Below are 21,330 nucleotides of genomic sequence, written 5' to 3'. Positions count from 1 at the left end.
TTACAGATTATTAATTGAAATTTTGAAAAGAAAAAAGGCTTATATCTCACTGACAGTTAACTTAAAGTGAACATTATAATAGTCAAAGTTGAAGAATAATTATTGATTACTACAAGGATCTGTAACTTATAGTTAAATTGGATTAACGGCTTATGAATTACAGCTATTTAAGTTTTGTCTCACGTCAGCAGATTCTTGCTGGATCAAAGTAAGAGCCTTTGTCTATAATTTTTCATCTACTAAAGCTAGGATCATTTTGTAAACTACAGTTGTTATTTGATTTAACCTAAAATGCTAAAAAGATTCTAAATCTAATAGGAATGAAGCTATTTCAGTTATATTCAATAAGACTTAAGACTTTATTCAGAATTGATTCAATGGAAAAATCTCTTATATTTCCTTTGTAGCTAACTTTGAGTGAACAATGTAATAATCAACATTAAAAGCGCGGTCTACCCACGTAAAACGGTATTAGGTTTTATACTGAGACGAAAAACGTTAGAATGCCCAAATTTTCTGTACAGATTGTTTTTTGGATTACCTAGGAGGGATGCTATTTAAAACTTTAAAAATAATAATAAATATTATTTCTTATTAAAACAGTAGAAAAATTACCGTCCCATTTCCATGAATCTAATAAAACATAATCCACCACATACTTATGATATAATATATTTTTGTTTTTTTTTAAACCTAATATAAGAAAACAATGTAAATTTGGCTAAAAATTGCTTCGCCTTTGCATATTTAGGAAGATCTGGTAGCGCCGTTTTTCTTTCTCAAGGCGCTCATTTAGGCCTACCGCACACTGGCAACTTTAGATAGGTTAGATTTAGATAGGATCGCGCTCACTGGTGATTTGCTTTGAAAAAAGTTGCTTTGTAGTTAATATTTGTCGATAAGCCGGCAAATTACAACAAAAATGGCTGCTATAGATGTTGAATTGTTTATTACTGAAGTCGAAAAACGACCAGCATTGTACAATACGAAACAAAAAGAATATTCAGATAAAAATCTAAAGAAAAAATTATGGACTGAATTATGTGAAAAATTCATTGAGAATTGGAATGAACTTGGGGATAAGGAAAAGAATGAAAAAGGTAAGTTTTACCAAATTATTTTATGTTTATCAAGTCACAGATTCAACATACCTACAGAATTATTCAAACATATACAGGGTGTTTTTAAATTTGGGGTTTACATTTTAACACTATATAGAATGTAAGAAAATAAAAACTTTTATAAGAATAAAATTTTGTCCAAAAAGGTCTTGATTCTGAGATACAGGGTGTAAAAATTTTTCATTTTGCTAGGAGACTAAGCAATTTAGGTCATCTGTTTATAGGAACTTTTGTTCTTATTTTGACCTACAAAATGTCGTTTTTAAAGCACAAATTATAAAAGTTTTTTTTTAACAATCGATTTCTCGGTTATGAATGAAAAAACATGTTAAATAAAAATGGCCTAAAAAATTACAAATTTTTGTTCTGCCAAATAATAAAAATATTCATTGCATTTAAATAAAAAATAAAGTTTTTTATAATCACATTTTTTATCATCGAAATTGCTTTCCTCCAAAATACAGTGTGTTTAAGTTAGCAAAATGTAAAACGTGAAGACCCTGTATCTCAGAAACAAGACAATTTAAGACAAAATTTTATTCTTATAAAAGTTCTTATTTTCTTGCGTTCTATATACTTAGTGTTAAAAGAAAAACCTCAACTTAAAAAACACCCTGTATATTCACAAAAGACCAGAACATACATTTTTAAATCTTATCATATTGCCAAGGAACAGACCCTTGAGGAGAAATAAAGTAATTTGCAATATAATCTCTAACTGTATACCCTTCATTGTTGCTCCTTAGTCCAAGAGCAGGAATATCTTTCAATGGACATTCATAAAAGGTGTCTTCAAAATTTAGTCCATCAAGTTTTCTCACATAATTGTGTAAAATACAGCATGCTTTTGTAATGGAGTCGCTAAATTTAACTTGGGTATCTAGAGGCCTGTGGAGTATACGCCACTTGTTGGCTAAAATTCCAAATGTACATTCTATCATTCTACGTGCCCTCGAAAGTCTATAATTAAAGATTCGTTGTTTTACGGTTAAATTTCTGCTTGGATATGGCCTCAAAACGAATTTTGAGAGAGCAAAAGCTTCATCTCCCACGAGCACAAACGGCATAGCTTTTCCATTTTCATCATTAGGAAGATTTTTTTCATTCGGAATATATAATTCCTTCTTGTCAAGCAAATGCGAAAATGCCGATTGTTTAAATATGTTGGAATCACTTGTCGATCCATAAGATCCTACTTCAACATATATAAAATTATAATTGGAATCTGCAATGCCTAGAAGAACAGTAGAAAAGAAAGATTTATAGTTAAAAAATTCGGACCCAGATTTATCAGGTCTTTTTATTCTAATATGTTTCCCGTCTACTGCTCCGATGCAATTGGGAAATTGTGTTTTCTCATTAAACTCATTGGAAACTCTTATCCAGTCATCATGATCCGGTTTTGGCATATAGAGTGGCACCAAACATTCTCAAAGTTTCTCACATGTGTCTTTTACAATTTTTCGTATCGTTGTAATTCCAAGTAAATATTCATAATGTAGTGATGCAAAGCTATTTCCCGTTGCTAAATACCTAAAAAAAATTGTCTAATATACATCATGTTTTATACATCATATCATATACATAATGTTTTTTTAGGTAACGAGTTACAAAAAAGATGGAAAAATCTTAGGACATGTTTTAAAAGAGAGTACGATGCTCAAAAGAATATTGCCTCTGGTTCTGGGGCTAAAAAGAGAAGGAAATATCTTTACTTTGAGCAGCTTTTATTTCTGCGGGATTCTATAGAAAGCAGAATTAGTTACAACAGTCTCGAACAAGGTACTGATGATGTGGAAGATAACACAGAAACCAGAGAGGAAGAATCAGAAGCTAGTGAAGCTACGCAACTTCGTACTGGTGCCAAGACTGACCATTCTAGAAAGAAAATTTACCAAAAGAAAACTCATCAGAAACCATATGAGGAATCTCTGCTTCAGATTTTGAGGGAAAATAAGGATACAGAGAATGAAATTGACGAAGATAAATATTTTCTTTTGTCTCTACTCCCTTCATTAAAAAAATTTAATGAAGACCAAAAATTTATTGCACGAACGGAAATCCTGAATGTGATAAGGCGCGTTCGTATGTCGGGAAGCGGCCAAAATCAAATTCCCCATGAAGCAAATGCTTTGCACCACCAAAATACTGCCAAAAGTCTTGCTGTAAATATTCCTTCAACTAGTGCAGAAGGATCACATTATGGAGATGATAGAAATAGTTCTTTGCACTCGCCAATATATTCCTACCACCAAGAAGATTATAACAATGTTATACAAAGCAGCAATCGCAATCCAAGCTATACTGCAGCACAATATATTTCAGACTTTTCCGCAGGACAGGTACAGGTTTATGCAAATACGTCCCAACAGCAAATTGATGATGAGTCAGAAATGTCGTCTCTGCTTGAATTACATTAAATGCTTATAATACTATTATATTTCTTCGTAATAAATATTTTTCGATAAAATGAGTTTTTTTCTTACCTTAGAGTTACGGCCAATCTTTCCTGTGGCGGCACAGCCATTCGTAATTGTGTATTCTGGTATGAAATATGAGGACCTATCAACACCAGAAGCTCATCAAAGCTTCGTATACTCATACGGAAATAATTAAAAAATTTATTTGGATGTTCCCTCAAAGTGCTGAACAATTTATAAAATTGCCCATCTAGAAGTCTTTTACTTATCAGAGACGTTTTTTTTGACGACGTTTCTTTAAAATCAAAGCACAAACGCACGCTGTTTCTAGGAAATCCATTTCGACTGAGGTTGCGGAGCAACTATTCAGTCATCATTGGGCGTTTTAAATAGATTTGCAATAATTTTTAGTGACTAAACTAGTTAATGGCCGAGATTAAACAGTTGCCAGTGTGCGGTATGCCTTATTGTCGGTTAGTTCTCATTTGTTTCCGTAAGCGCGTGTGTTTCCGTAAGTGTTAAGTCGTCGTGCTTTTCTTTTTCGCAATCTTGGCAATCATTATTTTTTATTTTATTAGTTAGTGCACTGTGTCTTGTGTTTTGCTTGTTGTGTATTGTTGTTGTTGAAAAAATATCATTAACTATGGGTCGTAATAAGCAAACGACTGTGGATAAAAAAACATTTAAATTTAGGTACTTATCGTAAAAGTAAGAAACGTGTTTCAAGAAATATCTGGTAAGTAAAAAAATGCAATTGTTCTTTTAATTTCTGAGTGAACAGGGTGCTATAAATTCGAGGCTCACTATTGGAATCTGGCTACGTATAAGACATAATGTCACATACATTAGCAATTATATGGCAAATCATTAGAAAAGTTTAAAAATTTTGAAAGTTGGATTTGATTTATATTTAAAAAACGGCAAAATTTTGTATAATAGATTTAGTTTTTTTTATATCTGTAATTACTTTTTTAGGAAAAAAAAGAAGGAGATTATTGGAGACGCTTTCGCATCTCAAACCATACTACAAACGTCACAAAATTTACCCAGGTTAGGTATTTTTTAATTTTATTATTGCTATTTTTACTAAACTTTTTAGGAAGGAGGTTACTGATAATAATATTTATAATGCTACAGAATTGGATGTGGAGCGATCGTCGCCAACTACGAACAGGTAATTTTATACAAATGCGGGGGACAGCTGTGAATTTTAAAGTTATTTTTAATTTAGATTTTACCTACTTCTACTCAACCGATTTTACATATAATGTGCTTCAAAGATACCAATTTCATAGCATAGCTTTCCAAATAGAACAAAAATTATATGTTTGCCATTATCATTCCTCTTTTTTTAGTCTCGTTAATGAAATATCAGGGAGAAGATTATTTGATGTAGAAAATTTATTTGCCCAAATTCTAAATGAAGAAAGACTGCAATATTTTAAATATGATGCTGATTAGCGAACGAAGACGGGGATTGTATAGCGAATTTATTTTGGAATGTAAGATGTGTCGCATCAGAAAAATAATTTGCTTTGATAAAAAGCTGCAGAAAAAAATTAATATAAACGCCTCTCTTGTTTTAGGAACTATATCAACTGGAATCGGGTATTCGCAAATTAACGAATTTAGTGCCGCAATGAATATGCCAATGATGTCCAAATCAACCTATAGCGAGTATCGTGAAGAAGTTGCCGATGTAATAAGAGAGTCTGAGAGAAAAGTATGGAAGAAGCTGCTATTGAAGAAGCAGAAATAGCGAAAAGGGATAATGAAGTAGATAAAAATGGTGTTCCCTATATTACAGTATTCACAGATGGTGCATGGGGCAAACGGTATTTTTTTAAAAGGATCTAAATACTATCTAATTATTCGCATGAATAGCTTAATTAACTTAAATTTATAATTTTAAACCTTTCGAATAATTCTTTATTTGTAGGCATGTATTATAGGCCGTGTTATACACGGGAAAAGTTTTATTTCTTGGTGTGAGGAACAAATTTTGTTCCCTTTGTTCATGGTATGAACAGAAGAAACTGGATATACCGACGCATAAATGTTTCAAAAACTGGGATGGAACTTCTACATCTATGGAAATGTTGCTAAGAAAATAAGAGAAATATGCAGTAAGTAAAATTAAAACATTTTTAAGTCCTTTTGTCAGCAAATTACTTAATTTTAGATAAAAACCGAAGTAATTAAAAAAATGCGCCAGTACCTCTACTAATACGGAAAGAAGTGTTTGCAAGGTTCTTGCGCTTAAGGACAGCAGTCACAAAGACAATTCAACATAGAGCAAAACAAGATATTCCTTTGGAGAGAAAAGTTGAACTCTTGAGAGGTGATATCCGGAATGCTCCGAGTCACGTATTTGGTGAGCATGAAAAATGCATGGAAATTAATTATTTTAATTGTCAAAAAACTAATGACAACAACTTAGTACCTGCAATGAAAGAATGTGGCATATTTGATGATATCTTAGTTCCTTTGGAAAGACTGATTGATCATTCCAATAGCCTTATATTAAACATGAACAACAATTTGGCCGAACATTATAATAGTGTTGTTTGTAAGTTCGTGGGTGGAAAAAGAATAAACTTTTGCCTTAAGGGCTCTTATCAAACGAGATGTGTAGCTGCAGCCTTATCATTTAATGCAAAAAGTGACTATTATCGTATTATAACTAAAACTGCAATTGGTGAGAGTCCAAAGTCTTTTACAAAAAAATACTCCAGCAAGGGTAAAAGAGTATTAACACTAAGCAAAAACTTGTTAAACTCTAAGAGAAAGAGAAAGGCAAAAATCCAGAAAAAGTGTCTGCTAGATGGAGATTATGGTCCCAAAGCTAGCTACATTCCTCTTGACGTCAAAGGACCAGAATATGTATATAAAACTACCGATTTTTTAAACAGCCTAAAAAAAGTAAAGAAGAAATTTTGCAAATTCAAAATGATACCGTTGGACAATCTTCTAATCCTAAATGGGTTCAAGAACGTTCTCTTAGACTCGCAGCGTCCAACTTTGGAAAAATTTGCAAAATGCGTCCTAAAACTTCACCAATAAATACAATAAAACTATTGTTATATGGAAATTTCGCTGGTAATCAAGCAACAAAATACGGCCAAGAAAGCGAGTGGCGTGCTATAATAATTAATTGTCTACAAGGATCTGTATCTTTTATTTGAATCGGATTAAGGGCTTATGACTTACAGCCATTTGAATTTTGCTTCACTTTAACATTCTTGCTGAGTCAAGGTCGAAGACTTTGGCTGATAACTGAAGCTAGGTTCATGAAGTAACCTTTTTTGGTTGAAAATAATTTGATCTAAAATACTGATAATAACTGTAACGCTCTCTTGCAGCAGCAGTCTGAAAGTTTACGCTTTATAACTGAAATATCTTCATTAATATAGGAAACTTCCTAGTTATTAGCAGTATTTTAATTTAGATGATTATCAACCAAATAAACTTTATAGATAGATAACTTTTGATCTACTGAAGTAAGGATCAAAAAGTAAACTGTACTTGATTGATAATTTGAATTAATATGCTTGTTATAACTAAAAAGGTACTAACCCTACCCTCAGTAAAGATATTTCAGTTATAAAATACAATGCTCTCTTCAGAGTTGTTTTAATAGAAAACCCTTTAATATCTTCTTTTGAAGTTGACTTAGAGTGAACATTATAATAACCAAAATTGAAAGATACATACAAGGATACTACCAGGATCTGTAATTTATATTTTAATGAAATCAACCTTATACGAGCATCTTATGCTCGTATAGCCATTTAAATTTTGCGTTACGTTAGCAGACTCAGATCTACTGAAGCTAGAATCATAAAGTAAACATTTTTTTGGTTGACAATGATGAATGATTTTCAGAATTGACTTGAAGTGAATATTATAATTACCCGAATAAAAGAATAATTCATTGCTTTTAATAATCTGTAGATTTTGTTTCAATCGAATGAAGAATTTAAGAGTTAGAACCATTTTAATTTTGCTATACGCCAGCAGATCCTACCTGCATCAGAATCAGGCCTTTGGTTGATAACTGTTGACCTAAGATATTGATAATAAGTGAGATGATTCTAAGCCTAATTGCAATGAAGATATTTCAGTAGTAAGACGTAAACTAGAGTTGATTCAAAGTTTCATTTAAAGTTAACCTAGAGTAAACATAATTAATTATGATTATCTACCGGAACCTGTAGGCTTCATTTCAATCTGATCCGTTGTTTATGAGTTACAGCAATTTGAATTTTGCTTCACGTTAGCAGATCCTCGCTGGATCAGTATCTGATCTTCTGATTGTTAACTTTTGATGCACTGAACTTAGGATCGCAAATGAAACTAGCTGATTGGTAATAATCCGATCTAAGATGCTAATAATTGTTGATACTCTAATTCTACTATTACTAGATTTATTTTAGTGGTTGAATGTACTTACTCAGATGGTACTGAACCAACGAATCCGTGTCCGTTATGTTGTAGTTTTTTAAATTCTGGAACGCAGCATTCAGTGGAGCAAATATCGTCAACGGTTCGAATTCCAATGTAAAATTACAAACGTTACAGACTTCCAAATATGCGTAAAACTAAAAAACAAAAAAAACAGTCTATTAATTAATTAACTATGACACATTTTAAATAATAGAATATTAATTAAAAGAGATTCTGCAGGGGTTGAAATGGCGTGTAATTCCCGCTAAGAATTAAATTTCATCATTTATTTTCAAGGAAATTCTCATGGCCTATGGCCATTTGTAATGTTAAAATTTCCCCCAGAGGATATGGCTGCAATAAAGTCCCGGGAGGCAGAAGCAGAAGTTCTATTAATTTATAGAGTGAGGTGCAGCTGCTACTAAAAACTGAAAAACATTCCAGAATTTTATTATGTCAAAATATAGTTTTGTTTACATTTTCTTTCTCGAATTTTTCGATGTTTTTGGTGTTTATTGGCCTGTGAAATTTCGGTTACCAGTTGTTTTGAACCTTGTTATGCCCATATTTTATTCAGTTTTATATAAGTTTTAAAATGTTTGTGAAATTTTAGTAATATAACCTCAAAATGGCGGCCGCGTGTTCATTATGCTATATTTTTAAGGAACCAAGAAATGCAGGAGAGATATTTAACACTACCCATGTGACTATTGTAAAAAGGTTCTTTGCAGGGTATGCAATGGAATCAGGTCTACTGAGATAAGGTGTTGTTTGTTCGAAATATACCATATTTTTGCCTAAAAATGCATTCCCGGAATTAAAAATGGTTTGATGCTGGAGAAACGGGTCTGTGTCTTGGAAAATACTTCAAAGCGAAGTCAACATTGCCACTATCAAGAAAATGGGCAACTTCGAAAATCAAATTCGTGATATAAATGATGAGCTACACAGTTTAAAAGCAAGCTTTTGTATTATGTTTGATGAAAACAAACGAACCACATCTAAGACTCCCATAAATACTGAAAATAGGCAAGCAGAATACAGCGCAGCAGTTGTTCATGGCAGGATCCTTCAAGAGTGGCAAAAAAGATCTTGTAATCTGATGTTATTTAACTTTCCTCAGGACAATGAAGAAGGAGATCTATCTAAAGCAAAAACATTTTTAACTGATCTAACCGGTTCATCTATAAATGTTATCAGCGCTTTGAGAATAGGGAAAAGAAACAAAAATGGCCACCAGTCTCTACGGCTTACCCTAAACTCTGGTAAAACTATTCTGAGGGCATTAGGGAGCAAAAAACAAATAAACGAAAGTCTAAAAATATTCATGGAGGCTGATTTAACAACAGAACAGTGCACTGATGTAAACATTCTGAAGAATGAGCATAAAGAGCGACAGCAAAATGGAGAGTTCGATATTATCCTGAAGCATGTGAATGGGATTCCTAAGCTTGTAAAAAAAACTAAATAAATTCATTCAACAAGAGCCTATCTTTGTTGGTATATTATCAGAATGTCAGAGGCCTTCGTACAAAGCTTCAACTTCTTTTTGAAAATGCCTCATACTGTCAATACAACATCAGAGTCTTCACTGAAACTTGGTTTATAAATGACATAGACAATGCAAAACTACAAATGTTTGACTATAATATATGCGGTAGCACCAGTGCCCTCACTAGAGGAGGCGGAGTCCTAATAGCAGTTTAAAAAACAATGAGTAGCAAGATTCTATCTGCAACAATAACACATGAGCATTTGTTTGTTGAAGTCGAGTATAATAAGAACGAGTTTTTATTTGCTACAGCTTATTACCCACTAAGATGTTCCTGTGAAAAATATGTAGAATTTAGAGAGAAGTCGGAAAAGGTCACTAAGAGTTACTAGGACCATAAGCTTTGGATCTTGGGAGACTTTATTCTTCCTTCCAACAGTCTATGGATTTAAGATGATTTGGCGTCGATAGCAGTTGAATGGTAGTTCACAAAATTAAATTGAATTCAGTCAGTATTTATCACCTGTGCTCCTATTATAACTTATACCAGATAAACGCTATCAGCAATATAAACAACAACTATTTGGACTCTCAGGATAGTGAAATCTCGATATCGTAGGCAGAAGATACACTATTACCATTGGACACCTACCATCTACCACTTTCCTTCTCCATTCTATGTGAGTCAGCACATATTAATAACTCTGGACCGAAGAGCGATAGTTTCTACAGCGACTTCAAATCAACGGACATGCAGGCTATAACGGATTTTTGTCCCAGTTTGAGTGGGACCTATTGTTTAAAAATAAATCTTTTAGTGATATGATCAGTATGTTTTATGATATTGTTTATTAAACAGTTGATGTTTTTGATCCTTGGAAGAAATTTTCAGCTAAAAAGATTTCTATTTGGTTTTCCCAAGAAATTAAGGAAAAATCACAGAGAAAAAGAAAATACATAAATAATACCCTGGCTCAGGTCTTTTTTCGGAGTATAATAAGTTTTCTGTTTTAAGATCAGAGTGAACATTGCTAAAAAAAGAATGTTATCAAAATTATGTACCTTTGACAGAATCATTTCTTAGGCAGAACGTGTTTTGGAAGTTTGTCAATAACAAAAAAGAAAAACACCATATACCATCAGTGATGCACTATAGTGACATAGGGTCTGCTACCGGAGAGTATATTGTTAACTTGTTTGCAGATTATTTTTCAAAAATGTACAGTAAATATATTTTGCAGGACTCTTTGCCTCTTGGAGACATCAGCCTTTCACAGCATATATATCTGTCTCATCAATTTATGAAAGGTTATCTGAGGAGCTTTGAAACAAAACCGAATAAATCCATTTTTTACAAAAACTTAGTTAGCGGCGAATATTGGTTCATCTTGCTGAATTGCATCATACATTGGCGTGCAAAAACGAATAAATCTTCCTTAATTATATTGGCGTTATTGATGTTTTCATGCAAAACCAAAAAATCAAATTTTTGTTCAAACCCGAATAAATCCATAAATACATTTATATTTCAAATTTCCTACTTTATCTTATTATATAAATGTATATTTTAAATAATAGATAGCATTATCAGTAGCAATGTCGTAAAAATGTGAACATGCGTGGTCAGCCATTTTGTCCTTGATTCGCCTCTGCGTGTCATCTGCGCGTCTCTACGCGCATGGACTGGGGCAACCATGTGTTAGTCGCTTCAGTTAGTCTGCGGGACTTTTTTCATGGCAGCAACAGGTGTTAAAACTACAGGTTGTTTACAGTATGTAAGACTGTTGACTCAGGGGACTGTCCTAAAGAGTGAAGAGGAGGTGAGCATATTTCAATAAAAAGTTTGGACAAAAGGGAAAAAGTACGCGAATTAATTGGTAAATTCCGTGGCACTGAATGTCATTATAATCGGAAAAAATCTCAAAGGGTTTATTTAACTGCCCATCTAAGTATTAAAAAGTTACAATGTATGTATAATGAACAGGCTGACAGTAAGTACCAAGTTGGCTACCACATGTTTAGAAAGGATTTTCTAACAAAATTTAATATTGGATTTTCGTCCCCGGCTTCTGATACCTGTTCCCAATGCACGCGTTTATATGATTTAACCCTGAACTACTACCGACACATTTTTTTTTACATATGTACTACTGATGGGTCCGTAGGACCCATAATAATAAAATTGCCATAAAATCAATAAAAAAAAAATTTATTCAAAAATTTAAAATTACTTGGGTGTATTACAGTACATACGCCGAAAAAAACCTAAAATTATTTTTCAGAACACTTAGGGCACAATTTCTTGCAGCATTAAGGGGTACTTAAGGCTGCTCAGAAACTGGATTCGCAACCCCCAAAAGTTCAGCAATGAGGATTCGTACATTTGAGTGCACCTTCTTGTTGGCCATTCTGAGTCGCAAATATTCATCTATTAATTGCTTCCTAAGAGTTTTGGTAAATGAGTATCGTTTTATTTCTTTACCTGTTGATGCAAAGTGGTACAATACTCGAGAATTTACACCTGCAATGTTCAATATAGCAAAAAAATTGCCATTGGCCAACGGTTAGTTCTTCTGGATACTGAATACAACGCACATTTCGCATCTAATGCGTCAACTCCAGATTTTGTTTCATTATAAAAATGCATTATCTCCGGCTTTTTGGTTGTTTCGTTGACAGAATTGTCATGATGCATGCTAGAAAGTAATATAAGGCTTTTACTTTTTTTTGGCACATAGCTCAGTATAGTGGTTGAAAAAGTAAGTCCAAACGTTGATGAATGAATTGCACGTTTTCGGTTCGGTAAAAATTCAGGTGGTACAGATTTTTTATTTTTTCGTAAGGTTCCCACGTACGTCAAACTGTTTTTCTTGAGTTCGTCGACGAGTTCCACTGAACTGTACCAGTTATCCCCGGTGATGTTCCTGTTGGTGCCTTTAACACACTCCATAAGCCTATGAACCACTCTTGTTGGATTTGATAATGTAGGCTTTTTTGCACCATCAACTTTTATTTCGGAACTGGCATAAATCTCTGCATCTACGAGATAATGCGTTTAGCATCAGCCAAAACCTGCAGTTTAATTCCATATTTGGCAGGTTTGTTCGGAATATACATTCGAAATCCACACCTTCCTCGAAACAGTACAAGCATTTCGTCTACAGTTAGGTAAATTCCCGGTGAATAACATGACTTTGATCTAGCTACAAACTCATCAAATAATTCCGACACAGCGGCCAACTTATCAGTTTTTACTCTTTCTTTTTGGGTTTCCACAGTCTTCCTGTCCCATCTATTGCCCACATACACCGGACGTTTTCATGATTAGATTTAAAGATTGACTGAAGATACAACAACCCAAAAACACCTTGGTTGGTATTTTCAGTAAACGAAGGCCAAAATTTAGTTTGTGACTGAGCAAACCTTTTAGACTTTTTATAGTTTTCTCTGGTGGAGGTTATCTTCAAATTGGTAAAATCAACTAACTTTTGTATCATCTCATTAGAAATTAGTAGACTCCAAGCATCTATAGGCTCACGTGGAGGATTATTACGAGCAGGGACAATAAGGCCAGGCAAGATAGTAACCAAATTATGAGCAGAGGTCCTACCTCTAATACCTGCTGTTTTTGACCATTTGGTATTGTCTTTCCCATACCAACTGTTCCTGATGGGCAACTCTTCTTCTTCCGAATCGGAGTTTTCTTGCTCTGTTTCGGAATTGTGGTCGTTCAGTATGTCATTGTCCTCTTCATTCTCGTCACTCTCTTCAGATAATCTTTCTAGTTCCTCTAACACAGCTTCTCTCTTTGGAACACCAACGGATACACTTTTCTTGCTCGATCCTCTGACAATGCCCTAGAACTGGACGCCATTGCATTGCATTTACTGAAAGATAGTAAAAAAAACATTTTATATCTATTAACTTATACCTTATGGCCACTAGTACCTATTCTTGTGAAATAGATAAATACCTTGCAAAAAAATACCAACGAAATAGATACTTTCAAACCAATAATCAGTTATTAACTTGTCGCGTATTTACTACTGATGGGTCCGTCCTCAGGACCCAGTAAACACTGCCTTCGAACCTCGCCGACACGAACGAATATTGAAGTATGAATCTATGCCGGCGAAATCACGCGTATGGTATTGCGGAGGAGTACTGAGACAGCGAGTATCCAATGTTGCCAAACTTAAAAAATATACCCTATTTAAAAATAGGATGGGTCCATCAGTAGTAGCTACGGGTTAATTAAGTCTGAAAAAGACCAAAGAGAGAAAACTAAATATGTGACTGAATATTAAGTTCATAAAAAAAGAGCAAAAGCCTTTTACGAGCTTGGTCTGCGAACATTCTGCTTTGACCTGCAGCAGGTGCGATGGATTTTATTCGTACCAAATAAGCATCTTTTCTTTTTGCTGTATGCTGTGTTGGTATGAACTCCAAAAATCCAACATTTTATATTTGGACTGAAGATCAAGCTGGGAGGGCACCAGAAATGTCATCTGCTTCGTTTGATTACGTAAAGTCCTTGGAACTGGATAATATAACCCAGATTAGATTGTTTTGCGATGGATGTGGGGGCCAGAACAAAAATTCCTATTTGATTCATATGTGAATGTTTTGGCTGTTTAAATATTCTCCTGAAAATATCACAAAAGTTTGTATCACCTACCCAGTTAGAGGTCACAGTTTTATGCCAGCAGATAGAGTTTTTGGGCGGCTTGAAAAGAGCAATTTAGAAGCAACCCGAGCGCAAAAGTCTTAAGACAAGTCTAGAAGATTTTTGACATTAAGCAGTTACAAAATTACCTTAAAAAGATTGTTGGAATTCCAGACTTATTCAACTAAAGAAATTAAAATTTTAATTTCATGCTTTCAGCATTATCGGTTTGAAGTACAAAGCGCCCAATTTTTAATATTAGGGAAATAATAGGGAAAAATCTTTAAAAGTGACGAAACTTCTTTGCAGTACAAGAATCTGTTATGTGAAAATAATCAAGTTGAACATATTGAGGATATAACTCAGGAGGAAAAAGAGATGAGTGTGACTGTTTAAAAGAAGAGTTTGCACTTTTTATTTAAATGCTCCGTTGGTTTTGCTGTTAGTTACCGAAATGCCATAACGTTTCTGTTTGTATTAGTAGTAAGAATAACACTTTTGTTATTTTTTTCTAATAAAGTTGTGAGCAAAATCAAATAAATTCAGTTATTTTAAGTAAAACCAAATAAATCCATTTTTGTTTTTATTTTATTTTGTTAATTTTTTTTTAATTTATATTTTAGCAATTGCTTTATCATGATTTCTCTAATAACGCTTGCTAGTAAGAAAAATTAAAAAAATACTTTTTTTCTCTTTACAGCAAAATAGTATTTTTCCAAAAATCATTTTTGGTGGATTTATTTGGTTTTCCTCTAAACCTCCTCATCTGCTCTAGATGTGAACAAGGAACGTGGTCCTGACGGCCGTCATCCAGTTCCTATTAAAATTGTAGCTTTCTATTTTCTAGACCCCTCCACATTATTTTTAACTTGTCCTTGAATACTGAAACTTTTCCAGCTTATTGGAAATCAAGCTTTATTACGCCCATTTTAAAACCCGGTATTAGGTCAACAACTACAGACCTATCAGTATCTTGAGTTGTATTCTTAAGGTCTTTGAGGGTCTAGTCTATGACTATCCATCTGCAAGTGTTGAAGAGCTGCTTTATTGACCAGCAATTCTGATTTTGGCCTCGTCGTTCCACTGAGCTATATTTAGCTTTAGTGACTTTCTTTTAGAATTATTGGAAGAAGGATCCCTTGTGCATGGTATATGCACAGATTTTACAAAGGCTTTTGACAGACTAAATTCGTAACACTTTAATAAATAAACTCAAGGATATGGGCATTCTGTGTGAGCTCCTAAAGTGGTTGACATCTTATCTTACAGATCGAATATAAATTGTACGTATTTAATGTTTTCAGTCCACTGAAATTAAAATACCATCAGGTGTTTCTTGGATGGAGCTTAATATTAACAAATGTCAACTAATGATATTTGGTAGGGGAAGTAATCCCTATATCATATTAAAGACTCCTCTTTATTGTCGGCTTCTCAAGTGAAGGATATGGGGGTGACACTTGATAACCACTTATCCTTTTTTATTTTTACAAATCTTGGGCTTTATCAAACGTAGTACCAGAGACTTCCTTATTGTTCCCTCAATATTAATGTGTTATACCATTCCCCAGTAAGGCCACATCTGGATTACTGTTCTTCTATATGGTTTCCATCTTACAATATTCATGTTCAAGCAATTGACACAATTCAGCATAAATTCCTTAGACATATTGCCTATAAGAAACAGCAAAGGGTTGATAACATAAAATATTGAGATATGGAAAACTCACTTCAAATAACTACTCTTCAAATCCGAATCGTAGAGAATGCACAGAGATCTTACTTTGTTCTATAATTTCCTGCATTCTTATTCTCATGGCCTTGAATTTAAAAGTAAAATAGGATTTCATGTCCCCTCTCGGCAAACTAGATTAAACCATTCCTTCCAGGTCAACACCCATCGCACCAACTATGGCCAAAACTCAATTTTTGGCCAGATCAGCTAGATTAGCAAATAACTTTTCAGCTCAGTTGGATTACTTTTAAAATAGCAAAATATGTACGAAACAACTTAAGGATTGTAAATGAAATGCTGATTATCCATAATATTATTGTTTCTCTCCTGTTTGTGATGAAACAGAAAACACTCCTGGTTACGCTTAATTAAACTTATATTAAATTTTGACTGATTGTGATTTTGTATTTTTGTTATAATTGTTTTAATCTTTGATTATTTTATTTATATTTTTTTTAAATGCCTATTTAATTAAATTATAGAATTATGTATAAAATTATTGTGATACCAGGGTTAGGATTAAATTAAAATTAAATTTGATACTTTTAATTTTTTCTATTGTAAATTTTCTTTGTATTGGGCTGTGGCTCGTTGATAAATAAATAAATAATTTTTATTCAGGTTTCCTATCATACTTGCATGACTTAATTGCAATAAAGTTACCAAAAATATATAAAAATCCTAACTTTCCCTCCCATATCTCTCAGACCTAAAACAAACAAGTTTCGCAAACAAAGGTCCCTTTTCATAACCCTTTTTTTGCCCTTAATGTATCTACTTACCCTCTTCAAAAAAAAAACTTACGGAGGGTCTCTTTGTTACGTCGCGTTTGCTTTGATAACATCCTTTTCGTCCGCGCATTAAGACCGCCAAAGGGTTGGGTGTGGAGTTGCCACTATTATTTATGTAAATTATTCAAAACGAATGAATACGAAATGAACAAGTCGAGTGTATGATTAAGATAAAATGAAGCGAACTAGTGTTAGAACTGGTTATAAATAGCGAGTGAAAAAGTGTACACAACCGTATAAAACCCCCGTTGTCTTCTAGTTAAGTTATAGGTGGGTCCCCAGTGGTGCAACGTGAAATTTCTGATATATGTACAAATGGGGAAAATCGGGGCAACCCTCATAACTTACAGGTCCCGTCGGGGTGCAAACGACCGAGCCGCTAGAAGTCATTAAACTTTCCGACCGCAAAATTGCCATGTCGTCGCATTCTTTGCTTATATGTGCGCTGCTCTTATTGCGGTATTCTCTCTTGTTTTATTAGAAAATTCTAAAAGAGTTTATACACAAGTACAATTTTGTACTACTGTACAATTTTGTATACTGTAGTATAGTTGCTATACCGATTATGGATTTAGAGCCTGTCATAATATGCGCATTTAAGTTCAGATGTCGCGACTATACGTTGAGCACAACAGGTCACAGGGCCCTTCGGGTGTACAACAATTTTAAATTCAAAAAAGATAAAATGACAAAATTGTTCTACGACACAAGTGACGAATATTTCTAGCCAAAAACCATTTCACATACTGTGCGTACGAAAGAAGACGCTTACAACTTAAAAACTATAATTTTTCGTCACATCAACTTTTTCATCACAAGTTTTTATTAACAAAAAATTTGACTTTTACAAAGTTACAAGTAAAAGCCTGAATAAAAGTGATATTGGACTTTATAGAACAAGATATGGACGAATTTGCAAGCCTGTCGTTCGGTTTAAATCTGAATAATTTTTTATATAATATAAATAATCTAATATTAACTTATGAATTTGGGAATACGTGGTTTCTCTAACATTTTCAATGTAAAAATCAAGAAAATAGGTCATAACATTAATTTGGTAAAAAATAATGAAATTGCTGTAATTAATATTTAAATATATACATTGTCTGTACATATTTTCACGATTTTTTTTCCTCGAGATGGAACATAATATTTTAAAGTTTGGTTGTATAGTAGTGGTACTAGTAGATATCAACATGTGCACGGGGACAAGGGGGATGTTTTGTTTACAAACCTATTCGTCCATTCTCTGTTGTCAAGTTTACACGCATTTTTAAAAGAGGAAATTTTCAGCTATATATCAACACATATAATAATCTTAATTTCACTTATTGATGTTTGATTTTGGATTAAAAATTAAAAGTAGAAATAGATATATGTTAGTGATCTGTCTATTTATCTTCTAAGTGCAAAAATAACTTCAAACCAAAAAAAATTATTAACACTATTATTCCTAAAACCGCTTTCGCAAAAAAAATTAAATTTTACTAATCTAACAATCATAGAGTGTAGTTGGTTTGAGTTATCACGTGCGATTTTTCGAATTGCGTAAATTTTTGTGTTGTGGTATTTTCCAAAGATATGTATTATATTTTGGTGATTTATAGTATTGATCAATTGCTTTCAAATGATATGGAAACATGCTTAGTTGTAAAAATTTGAGTGCGTGGCATATTGTATATATTTACGAATTATTTGACCGCGCCAGGTGCGTTGCTGGGCACCCACAAACGGCGGGTAAATTTTCGACACCAGGTCAGGTGATATATTGAGCTAGTAATAGTAATGTTAATAAAATATCCAATTCCCAATAAAATATTGAAACTATTTCAGAATAAATTTTTAACATAAATGCTTGTGAATCATTTCATTCGGAGTTTAATTTTTCTTTTTATTCAACACATTCTGTAAACTTTAGTGGCCAATAGTGACAACCTGTGACAGAAAATTCTGGTCTCCATTTTCATAGGAATACCCATTGAATAGGAGGGGCTACCTATCTGGTGTCATTTCCTCCGTCCCCTACAAGCATATTACAATCAAAAATAATTATATTTCATTACTTTGTTACAATTTGTCATAGAACCGAAGCCTGGAGCATCAAAGGACAGTGATGATCCCCCAAAGAAAAAGTTGAAATACGATCAAAAAAAAACTATTGTCTGACGACGAACTTCTTATGCTTCTTAAAGAATCAGATGAAGAAGACGCCTTTGTAAACGATAGTGACGACGATCCCGAATATAATCCTAGCTCCGACTCTGAAGAAGAGCAAGAACCACCCTTAATATCTCCTACACCAGTCGCTCCCAATTCACCATTGACGATGCCAGTAGCTACATCCTCGGAATGGTCATACGATGAAGTACAAAGGCCACATATTAGTAACAGAAAACCTATATGACATATTGTGTGCCAAGGCTAATGCGCATGCAGTGGAGTTGCTTTTCAAGAGTGAAGGCACCCAATCACGAATTAGTGGTTGGAAGGATATTACCAGAGATGAAATGAAAACATTTCTGAGGAGTTCTGTTTCACATGGGCACAATTCGTTTGAATAGGATTAACGATTACTGGAAAAAACATTGCTTATTTAACATAAAAGTTTTTTCAACTTTTATGAGCCGAAATCGGTTTCTGCAAATATTACGGTCATTGCATTTTGAAGATCTGGACAATCAAGCAGCTAGAACACAACTGGGCAAAATACTTCCACTTGTTAACTTTTTCAATAATAGGTTGCAGGTTATATATTATCCAGACAAACAATTATCATTAGACGAATCAATGGTGTTATGGCGTGGAAGATTAAAATTCCGCCAATACATTAAAGGCAAACGACACAAATTCGGGATCAAGCTGTACATCCTTAGTGAACCAAATGGGTTAACTCTTAAATTAATTATATATTCAGGATCCGCTGATGCTTAGTTATCTGGCTCTCTACATACTGAAAAAGTAGTAATGTCTCTTCTGCAAGAGAGGTGATCTGAAAAAGGTACTGGAAGCCGCAAAGATTTGTATGAATATAGAGTAGACGTGATCGGAGCCCTGCTACCACCCCCGCCAGATCCAATACCTAAGTTACATCTTCTGCACCGCCCTGAGTATTGTCCGAAAGGAGAAAATGGAAAAGCTAAAGGAAGAAGGTGCACTGTTTGCTGGAGTGACAACAAAAAAAGAAAAGATTCAGTGTACTATTGCCCTCAATGTCCTGGTGGCCCTGGACTTTGTCTAACGCCATGTTTTAGAATATTTCATACATAACAAAGGTCCTTCTATTACATTTTACTAAAATTTTTTTCTTTGTTTCATTTGTTTTGGTATATATAATTCAATTTATTATGCATTTTATTATGTGCAGTTTTTATGCATGAACTTTGAATAAAATGATCAACATTTTGCATTGTTTGTACATTTTCCTCTTATGTCCATAAGAACGCGCCGAGCGCGGTCATGGGCACCTAATCTAGAATAATATGAACCAGTGCCCACAACGCGCCTAGAGCGTTTTTGTTTTTTCCTATATAAAATTTGATAAAAAATATTCTCAGGTACTTTTTAAATCACAACTTATTCATATTTTGTCATATCTGTAAAAAAAATATCTAACACATTGCAAGACACCTTCTTTTATATGGGCAGTGGCATCTAGTAGTAGTAGAAATCTATTATAATTATAAAATATCTAATTTCCTTAAAAATGCTTTTTATTAGTTAAGTACCTTTATTCTAATGAAGTACGTTAAAAACACATAAAGAGTTTATAAACGGTAATCATAATCTACTAATAATAAATATTTATCATGTAAATATTTTTGACGACGTCACTGTAAAGATTACTTGTGTCGGTGGAATCAACAATGCGATCGAGCGGAGTTGCGATGTTCTTGCCTTTTTCTCTAATACAGGGACATTATCTATATTCATGTAACTTTGAGTGTTGACTTCTTTATAGAGTATCTTATCATATTTTTTGAAAACAAAAATTATAAGATACTAATGATAAGAGGAATAGTATTGCTTTGCGCCTGTCAAAATAAGTGACAAATTTTCATGATATTATAAAGTGTGTTTTTTGTCATTTTTAAAAAAGCATTTGGCATCATTGCATCAGAGATGTTGGAAGCTAATAAATTACCCATAGTTCCACGGCAATGCTAATTCTAGCCTTTCAATGTTCTAAGATAAAGACAAATGCACAGAGTGGTGTATCATTTAATACAAAAAAACTATAATATGGCCCTGCGCACAGGTGCTAAATGGGTTAATTAACATTACCTAAAGATGATTAAATGTATTGTAAAAAAAATAATAATATAAAATAAATACGAGTGTATTTATTTTATGTATCTCATTATTAATAATGCATTTAGGTATGCATTAGTGTACTAATAGTATTAATCTTTAAGGTCACGCCGCCACTGGGTTCAAGATGGCTACCGAAATTTCACTTCCCTCATGAATGGAATGGACAGGGACAATAGATGAAAATTGGTGCTTTTTTAAGCAAAAGTTTAAATCGTATCTAACGTTAACCAAAACAATTAAAACATCTTCAGAATGTAAGGCTTCAATATTGTTGAGCGCAACAAGTGACAGGACCCTTCGGGTGTACAAAAATTTTGAATTCGTAGAAGCTGAAATGACAAAAATGTC

The 21,330-nt window shown here is 33.4% G+C and overlaps 1 protein-coding gene across 5 annotated transcripts in view; it reads right to left on the bottom strand.

Annotated features, from left to right (window-relative positions):
• The window catches only part of LOC126746899 (fasciclin-1), a 207,125-nt gene that overhangs the window by 87,591 nt on the left and 98,204 nt on the right, over positions 1–21,330 (bottom strand). For all 5 annotated transcript variants that reach the window (XM_050455309.1, XM_050455306.1, XM_050455307.1 and 2 more), the window contains exon 2: positions 7,995–8,142. In XM_050455309.1, coding sequence (XP_050311266.1) covers positions 7,995–8,142 — 148 coding nt within the window. The remainder of the gene's footprint in view (positions 1–7,994; positions 8,143–21,330) is intronic.

Source organism: Anthonomus grandis, chromosome 18, assembly GCF_022605725.1.
Source record: "Anthonomus grandis grandis chromosome 18, icAntGran1.3, whole genome shotgun sequence".
In the NCBI taxonomy this organism is placed as follows: domain Eukaryota; kingdom Metazoa; phylum Arthropoda; class Insecta; order Coleoptera; family Curculionidae; genus Anthonomus; species Anthonomus grandis.
Note: the sequence above shows the minus strand (reverse complement) of the source record. Positions and strands in the feature narration are given on the sequence as shown.